The sequence below is a fragment of the Symphalangus syndactylus genome, chromosome X (genome assembly GCF_028878055.3).
Source record: "Symphalangus syndactylus isolate Jambi chromosome X, NHGRI_mSymSyn1-v2.1_pri, whole genome shotgun sequence".
NCBI classification, from domain to species: Eukaryota; Metazoa; Chordata; class Mammalia; order Primates; family Hylobatidae; genus Symphalangus; species Symphalangus syndactylus.
In genome coordinates this window covers 63,050,958-63,060,117 of record NC_072447.2, presented here as the reverse complement: position 1 = coordinate 63,060,117, position 9,160 = coordinate 63,050,958, and the positions used below count along the sequence as shown (strand labels likewise).

The 9,160-nt window shown below is 45.5% G+C and overlaps 1 protein-coding gene across 1 annotated transcript; it reads right to left on the bottom strand.

The window, feature by feature from the left end:
- Positions 1–931: 931 nt before the first annotated feature.
- On the bottom strand, positions 932–8,024 carry LOC129475742 (G antigen 10-like). The gene is made up of 5 exons (XM_063634835.1): positions 7,921–8,024; positions 6,785–6,873; positions 6,171–6,321; positions 2,907–3,032; positions 932–1,032 (listed from the first exon to the last, which is right to left on the bottom strand). Exons 2-5 carry the CDS (start codon positions 6,863–6,865, stop codon positions 1,010–1,012), a joined length of 381 nt encoding a protein of 126 aa, XP_063490905.1. The 5' UTR covers positions 6,866–6,873; positions 7,921–8,024; the 3' UTR covers positions 932–1,009.
- Positions 8,025–9,160: the final 1,136 nt, after the last annotated feature.

Here is a 9,160-nt window from a genome sequence, read left to right as displayed (position 1 = left end):
AACAGAATGGAATGACTTACTCTGCTAAAGTCCGTCTGCAGAAAAAGGACAGCAAATAGGATGGGGAAATGTTGAAATTTTTCGGTTTCTCATCAGGGATAAGACAAGGACGTCCACTGTCACCCTTGTAACAGGTGGGTCTAAGCAATGCCATAAAATCAGAAAAGGAAATAAAACTCTTTACAATGGCAACAACAGGCCGGGCACGGTGGCCCACACCAGTTAATCCCAGCGTTGTGGGAGGGGAGGCGGGTGCATCACTTGCACTCAAAAGTTCAAGAACAGCCTGGGAAACACGGCAAAAGCGCGTCTCTACAAAATTACAGAAGGAAAAAGAAAAAAAATGGCAGAAACAAAATTGTTCTTATTCAAGGATGATACGTTTCTGTATGTTGAAGACTCAAAACGATCTAGAAGTAAACTTTAGAATTCATAAGCATATTTCACAAGGCTGCTGGATAGAAAACCAATATGTAAGAATTATGTCTCCGCTGGGCGCGGTGACTCACGCCTGTAATCCCGGCACTCTGGGAGGCCGAGGCGGGTCAATCATGAGGTCAGGAGTTCAAGAGCACCCTGGCCAAGATGGCGAAAGCCCATCTCTCCTAAAAACACAAAACTCAGCCAGGCGTGCTGGTGGGTGCCTATAATCCCAGCTACTCGGGACTCTGAGGCAGAGAACTGCTTGAATCCGGGAGGCGGAGTTACAGTGAGCAGAGATCGCGCCACTGCACTCCAGCCTGGGTGACAGAGCAAAACTCCGTCTCAAAAGAGAAAACAGAAAGAAAGAAAAAAAAAAAAGAATGATGTCTCTACATACCAGCTCAAAGAGTTACAATATACGACTTCAGAGAATGATACATATTTCGCGGCATCAAAAAGCTAGAAATAAAATTCACAAAAGATGCGCAAGACTTCTTTGCAGAAGGCTGTAAAGCTTTATTGGGAGAATTTTAATGAACAAATTTCCAACACAGGAGCAGCCTGCATCATTGCAGCGTGTCTTCTTTTAACACTGTGATTGCTTCTCACCTGTAACAGAAAACGTAACAATTGGGAACATGACTTAGCAACAGATTATTCAGATGACCCTAAAGGCATACAAAGCACACTACAGTTTGGGTTTTATTAAATGGACTAAAAACAGAACCCTATGGGTGATCCTGTGTCTTACACGCAATTGAACCTCTGCGTAAACTTTGAGCGTAGACCTGCAGAATTTAAAAGCAATTTCCTCCCTGAACATCAACTGCCTCCTTTCAATTCAGAAGCACTTACAATTAACAGTCAGCAGTTTGGAAAACACATGTGTAAAACATACTTCAGTTGATTACTCAGGAAGTACTAGAGTCATGGTCTTTCAACTTTAAATCTTATCAATTCATCTCTCTAAAGCTGAAACTTACATGTAACATTTGATATGATTAGAGATGATTCTATCATATGTGTGTCTACAGTCTTACTAGAAATAGTGCCTCATGAAGACTGACGGTGGGGCAGGGAGCACGCATAGCACAGGCATCTTACTCACACCCATGCTGAGCATCACTGACCTACATGCCACAGGTGATGGGAACTAAACGGTCTCTCGCCATTTGATATTACAGTCACTCAAGGTTTCCGTGGGGAAAGATTTAAGAAGCAATTGTTCATTAAAAGCCAGAGAATCCCAGCCTGGGCAACATAGTGAGACCTCATCTCTACAAAAATGAAGAAAAAAAATGTAGTCAGGCACGGTGGCTTGTGCGTGTAGTTCCAGCCACTCAGGAGGCTGAGGTGGGAGGACTGCTTCAGCCTAGGAGCCAGAGGTTGCAGTGAGCTGGAATTGCACCACTGCACTCCAGCCTGGGTGACAGACTGAGACTGTGTCTCAAACAAACAAACAAACCAAGAAGAGGGAGAATTCACAATTTCACAAGCTCTTACACTACGTATTCCCCTCTCCACACGGAAAAACTAGGATGACGCAGAGTGCCCGCTCACCTCCTTACTGACAATGAAATCTCAATTCAGAGATTTTCAGATGACTCAGGCCAGGGTTTCATGACTTGTGATTAACAAATCATGCGAAGCAGGTGATCTCTGTATCCCATGCATTCTATGCAGCAGGATCAGAGTATGAAAGAACCAGAATGGAAAATGGTTTTAAAATCTCTGACTTAAACTCACTATTTTCATAAGAACCAAAGATAGCTTTAGGAGTGAAAGGACTCACTCAGAATCTCGCCAAGGCTGTAAGAGCTGGTATTAGAACCCGCATGAGTGCTTCAGCATTTTTCACACCAAGTGATGGGTGTTACAAATGTGTTATGTATTGATTAAAAGCAGACCTTTACAAAAGCATCTAAAAAGTATGAGCTACTGGTTTAAGGACGTATACTCAAAACATTTAATTCAACATAGCTTGGAGTCAGTTTGTTTCTGTGTCTGACAGTCTATCAGTCGGGTGCTGGGGCCTGAACTACGTTTCAAATGACCTTTATGTAAGAACTCTCTTACTAAAGAGGCAGTATTGTTACCTCTCTGTTATTAAAAATACAATGCTGGGTCGGGCACGGTGGCTCTCGCCTGCAATCCCGGCAATTTCAATGCTCGAGGCAGGTGGATCACCTGAGGTCAGGAGTTCGGGAAGAACCTGTGCAACATAATGAAACCCTGTCTCTACTAAAAATACAAAAGTTAGCTGGGCACGGTGGAGCATGTCTGTAAGCCCGGCTCCGCCAGAGGCTCAGGCAGGAGAATCACCTGAACCCTGGAGACAGAATTTCCAGTGAGCCCAGATGGCACCACTGCACTCCAGCCTGGTCTTCAGAGCGAGACTCCATCTCAAAAAAAATAGTAAGAATTATAATACGATACTGTGGAAACAGACACCCTACAATATGAATGCCTAATGGACTGCCTACCTTCTTCAGGCGTTTTCACCTCCTCTGGATTTGGCGGGCCCATCTCCTGGCCATCAGGACCATCTCCACACTCACACCCAGTCGTTGGGTGAACCTCTTCCTGGCTATCAGCTTCAGGCTCCGGCCCTTAAAAATAAAAAATGCATCTCAATTTCAGCAGTAAAACATGAAATATGAATAAGAAAATCATATTCTTGCTCTCGCTGTTATTATATAAAAGCTTTAGCTAGTGTAATAATAAATGTGTTGATAAGAATTCCAGGAACATTATTTCAGGAGTCTGTTAGCAGAAAACAGGAAAACAAGGTGTTCCAAATATTACCGTCTTCCTTTCCAAAGACTGCCCTCACACAACTTTGCTGCCTCCTTTGCACTTCTCTGTTATTCTACTTCTGATTGTCCTTCTCGTATTAAATGACTCAAGGCTGAAAGCCTGTCTCTCACAGCACTTACACTCCTAGCGCTTAGACTCTTATATGGCATGAGCAGCCACCAATAAACGCTGAGTGAAAAAAACTCTTTAAAAAATACATGAAAAAGCCCAAACTGCAGAATATTCTGCAAGCCAACTGGTCTGTCCTCTTCAAAAATGTCCATATCATGAATGACAAGAAAAATTAAGGAAACGTTCCAGATTAAAGGAAACTAAAAACACCTGAAAAGCACATGCAAGGCGCGATTCTGAACTGGACTCTGGATCAGAAAAAGAAATCCTATCAATAAAATTATCTGGGCCGGGCGTGGGGTCTCACGCCTGCGATCCAAACATTTTGGGATGCCATGGTGGGCAGAGCAGGTGAGGTCAGAAGTTCAAGACCGCAGTGGCCGGCGCTTGTAGTCCCAGCTACACGGGAGGCTGAGGCATGAGAATCCCTAGAACCTGCGAGGCGTAGGTTGCAGTGAGCCGAGATCGCACTACTGCACTCCAACCTGGCCCACAGAGAGAGACTCCGTCTCAAGAAAGAAGAAAAAAAAAAAGGAAAAAAGAAATTTTCAGGCCGGGCGTGGTGGCTCACGCTTGTAATCCCAGCACTTTGGGAGGCCGAGGTGGGCGGATCACAAGGTTAGGAGATCGAGGCCATCCTGGCTAACACAGTGAAACCCCGTCTCTACTAAAAAATACAAAAAAATTAGCAGGGCGTGGTGGCGGGCGCCTGTAGTCCCAGCTACTCGGAGAGGCTGAGGCAGGAGAATGGCATGAACCCGGGAGGCGGAGCTTGCAGTGAGCCGAGATTGCACCACTGCACTCCAGCCTGGGCGACAGAGCGAGACTCCGTCTCAAAAAAAAAAAAAAAAAAGAAATTTTCTGGGGAACTGGCAAAATTTGAGTATGCACTGTGTATTAACTGACTCCATTTTCTCATTGTTAAATTTCCTGATTTTGATCTTTGTGCAGTGATGATCCAAGAAATAACTTTCTCTTTCTTCCGACGATATACACACCCTCAAGTACATAGGGTAAAGGACCATAATACCTGAAACTTTATCGAAACAATTCAGCATTAATAACAGCAAACATATATCCGTATGTGTATGTGTGTGAGTGTGTGGGCAGCAGGGTAAGAGAGGGAGGGAAGAGATATGAAACCTATGGAGCGAAAGCTATTAACAATTGGTGAATCTAGGTGAAAAGTATATGAGTTCATTGTACTATTCTTGCAAATTTTCTATAAATGTTGTGTCTTGAAAATACATACAGTAAAAATTTAAAAGAATATATGACAATTACACTGAACTTTAGGAAGAAAGGAATTTTTAATTGTGGTAAAAAATACACATATCCTAAAATTTACCATCTTAACTATTTTGAAATGGTACAGTTCACTAAGGAGTTATGTTTGCAACATTACCAGCCGCTAGGCACAAACTTTGCATCTGTGTTTTCCTATACCATGAGACCTTTATTTACTTATTTACTTATTTATTTATTCATTTATTTATTTATTTGTTCATTTATTTATTTATTAGCGATGAGGTCTCGCTGTGTTTCCCAGGCTGAGCTTGAACTCCAGGGCTCAAGCAATCCTCTCACCTCAGCCTCCCAAGTAGCTGGGACTATGAGTGCATGGCAATCAGCCCAGCTTTAGACCTTTCTCCTAAATGACAATCTAAGGATAAACCACAGGACATGTATAATGCTTATATTCAGCCATAGAGTACCAACAGCAGTGTGCGTCAGCTGAGAAATCTGAAGTCTACAACATGGATAGGATTTCGGTTACAATTACAATGTCAGTTTCTGAAGGACTGATTAGCTGGATGGATTTGAGGACTATGGAAAATCTTACAGTCACGACACCCATTACCTATTGGGGTAAAGAGAAACTTCACTTTGTTCCAATAAAGTTATATTTAGGTCCGAAGGTCCTAAATGTAATATTCCATAAATGAACCCCACGCAGAACAAAGCACCAAATATAAAGTTGTTTGTGAATCACAGAAAATATACTGTCCCGCACTGAGAATAAGGGAGTGGGCGGACAGCAGTTAATGGGCATTGTTGTCAGTCAGATTCTAGAAACTTTTCAAAGTACATCCCTGGAAAAATCCAGGACCTCAGTTACATAAATGTTTTGTTTGAAAATATTTTAGCTTGGAGAAATTATTTCTATCTCAATGTTAATCTCAGGATAATTCCTTTTTTGCTTTTTCTAACCATAAAAGGATTTAATCACCTCCTAAAAGCCACTTAGAAAAATCACTAAACCAGCTACCTGTATGGCAGTATCCTCATTTATCCAGCTTTTATCAAACGTACCATATGAAGATATCAATCAAAGGAAACGGGGGCCAACATTCAGCGACTCGGTTTTTGGAGCTGCTCCTGCTCCTCTGAACTGGGTCTATTCTTGGGTCAGTACTAAGCTACCCCACAGTAAAGCCTTTGAGTTTTAAGCATTTTCAGCAAAATCACTTCCTTCTTTACAGCAACATAGATGATAGGAAGACACGAACCTTGGAACACAGTACAAATTTTGTATTCACCAGTCAAGGGTTCTTGGATAACACACAATCCTGGCACCTCCATTCTCTCATTCATAAAGTCGAGAAATTTTATCATAGTGAGGGATTTGCCTAAGCTAAGCTGCAAACTACATAGCCTCCTCGCTTTTCCAGTCCATTTCAGGCATTCTTTCCATTGTTTTCTTTCCTCCTGTTCCTGCTATGTGACAATGCCTAACACACACACACATGCACACACACACACACACAAACACACACACACGCACACACCAGCAGATGTTCTTCTTCCCTTTCCCTCACCTTGACCTGCAGATGCTCCCTCATCCTCTCCCTCCTGAGCAGCTGCTCCCTCATCCTCTCCCTCCTGAGCAGCTGCAGGATCCTCACATTGAGTTGCTGGTTCCCCTTCTTCAGGTTCTGGTGATTCCACTTCATCACTGAACTGCTCGGGCTGGGGAATATGTGTGGGTGCGCAGATAAAAAAAAAGTTTTGTTATTGATGCAAAATTTTACATCTATACACAGAATACATAGCTATTTCTGGTCATAACGAAGCCTAAAGACATTTCTCCACCTCTATGCTCTATGCCCAATAAGGTTACTCCACCCACAGGGAGGTTACTGTGAGAAAAGTGACGCACGAGGACTTTGGAAGCTATTATACTCTGTGTTGGAATGGATGTGTACAATCTGTCATTAACAAACAAAGCATGAGAGAGAAGTCATGGGCAAAAGCTGAAGAACACGAGGGAAAAAACAATCCTCCAGAATCCATGTTTCCTTCATGAGATGCCATCATCATTTTTTATGAGCAGGAAACACCTTTATCAGCATTTCCACACGAATGCAACAACACTGTCACAAAAATTAATTTCTGCTCATAGAAAACATCGAATTAACGTTTAAGCACTCACCAGCATAGGCCCAGTCACTTCAGGAGGCTCTACATAGCGTCTTGGTCTAGGCCGATAGGTCGATCTTCCTCGCCAACTCATATTTCACACTGAAAACAGACAACCGTGATTGGGAACATGTGCTCGAGAGGGCTGCTATATTCGATCACTTCCATGGATAAATGTTAACTTGCCGTTTTAATTTTGAAAATACTCTCAAAATAAGCTCCAGAGTTAAGCATACGTGTGTACGCTGTCTGAGTGCCTACAAAGCCATTTCTGCTGGCCAAGCTGGCAGAGCAATCATCTTAAGGCGTGTGGCAAAAGGCAGAGGACATTTTTTTCTAAATTTCTTTTGGACACGCGGTCTCCTCGCTGTGTTGCTCAGGCTGGAGTGCAGCGGCGTGATCACAGCTCACTGCAGCCTCGACCTCCCGCTCAAGGGATCCTCCGACCTCCGCGTCCTGAGTAACCGGGACTACAGGCGAGCGCCACTGCGCCCCGCAGACAGAGGTCATTTCTGATGAGGTTTAGTTTCACAAGTGGACTCCCCACGAAAACACTAGTGAATCACAATTCTCGTGATTGCTGCTTTGGGCACACTCCCACTTCCTAGGGCCATTCACCCCTCCTCACAACAAGTTTGGTTGGACCGCACTGCCTCGCCCACTCCTTCCCACTGTTTTCGGACCTTCCATGGCGGAGGCGAGACCTTGCAGTGCTTCTCGCTCGGTGGCTCCGCACTCCACACAGCTGGGGGGCGCTCACCAGGCCGCAGCCTTCCCAGGTGCCAGGTCCCTTCTTTACCGCCCGCCTCGCCCCCGCCAGGGGCCCCATTCAGGAAATCTGCCCTGTGGCGTCGGGGGTTCCCGGCACCTCGGGACTTCCATCCCCCCACCAGCACTCACCCCATCTTCACCTGAGCCCCTGACCGCCTCCCCTCCGCGGCCCACCTTCCTCCTTCCTCCCTGTCCAGGCCCCTTCACGACCACGAAGCCGCTGGTGGCCTCGCAGCCTGTGAAGGGAAGGAGGACGACCTCGTGGCCCTTCTCCCTCAGAGGCCACAGACCAGGAAGCGGGACCCGCCTGACCCACCCGAGGCCCTCTCCACCCTCACTCACACTTCAGCCCCCGGGATGACTGGCCCGCACACCTACCAGATGAATCTCAGTAGAGGAAAAAGAGTCCCCACGTCAGGAACCAGACCGCACTGCCTCACAGCTCCCTGGCGTTCTTCACGTGGGCGAAGGGGCGGGGCAGAAGACGCCCAGTGAACATGCGCACTGAGCCGGGAGCCGAAGGAGCATGCGCAGCTGTGGGCTGGGGAGGGCTGCCGTTCCCAGTGCCACGCCCCAAACCCTCGATTCCTGTCCTCACTGAGGATGAGGGAATCCCACCTCCCTCTGCTGTTTCCTATGCCTCTGGGACTCAAGTAGTGCTCCCCTCAAAACTCACCCCATCTTTAACTGAACCCCACCCCCAACCCAGGGCCCTCTCTTGCCCTGGCCCCACCATGGGGACAAGGACCACTGTGACTGGCTGGGAAGACAGGTAAACCACCTGCGAAAACAGAACTAGCAACCTACCCCAAAAGGAAATTGTTCAATGTGAACAAGTCAGAGAAACAGACTGAAAGAAAAATGAATACAATCGCTAGGACCCGTGAGAAAATACTAAAACGATATCTATCGTTTGTAGCATCAGAATCACAGAAGGAGAAGTGACAGTATCAGGGAAACAGGACAGCCAGAGTGACACCATGTGAAAATAAACTCCGTCTTGAAAATAGCAAGATACATAGTCCCACCAGTCACAACCCATGGTCCTAAGATGTTTGGAGTTGAGAAAACAGATGAAAGGTACCTCCAAGGACATGCTCCCACAGCAGCGGAAAGTGCAGGGTTCCCAACACCCATTAACAATATATGCTTTCAACAGAATTATGCTTTCATGGACTTACACACTGGTAAGTCAAGGAGAGTTTTCTTTAAATCAATAGTATGATAAAAGTCATCATGCTCTTAGCCCACCCGCACAAAGGCACAGATTAAGTTTAGTCTTTATACAGATAAGACCCCTATATAAGAAAAACCAGACCAGGCCAAGGCTCACGCCTGTAATCCTAGTATTTTGGGAGGCTGAGCTGGCCAGATCACCTGAGCTCAGGACTTCGAGACCAGCCTAAGCAACATCAGAAAAATCTCATCACTACAAAAAAACAAAAAAACATCGAAAAATTAGCTGGGCATGGTGGCATGTACCTATAGTCACAGCTACTCAGGAGGCTGAGGGGGGAGGACCGCTTGAGCCCAGGAGGTCAAGGCTGCAGCGAGCTCTGATAACACCACCGAACTACAGCCTGGGTGACAGAGTGAGACCCCGTATCAAGTTTTAATA

Coding starts and splice junctions, on each gene's coding strand:
- LOC129475742 (XM_063634835.1), bottom strand. CDS start 6,865: ATGAGTTGGCGAGGAAGATCGACCTATCGGCCTAGACCAAGACGCTAT. Junction 6,322..6,784: donor AAGTGACTGGGCCTATGCTG/GTGAGTGCTTAA, acceptor CATATTCCCCAG/CCCGAGCAGTTCAGTGATGA. Junction 3,033..6,170: donor GGGAGCATCTGCAGGTCAAG/GTGAGGGAAAGG, acceptor TTTATTTTTAAG/GGCCGGAGCCTGAAGCTGAT.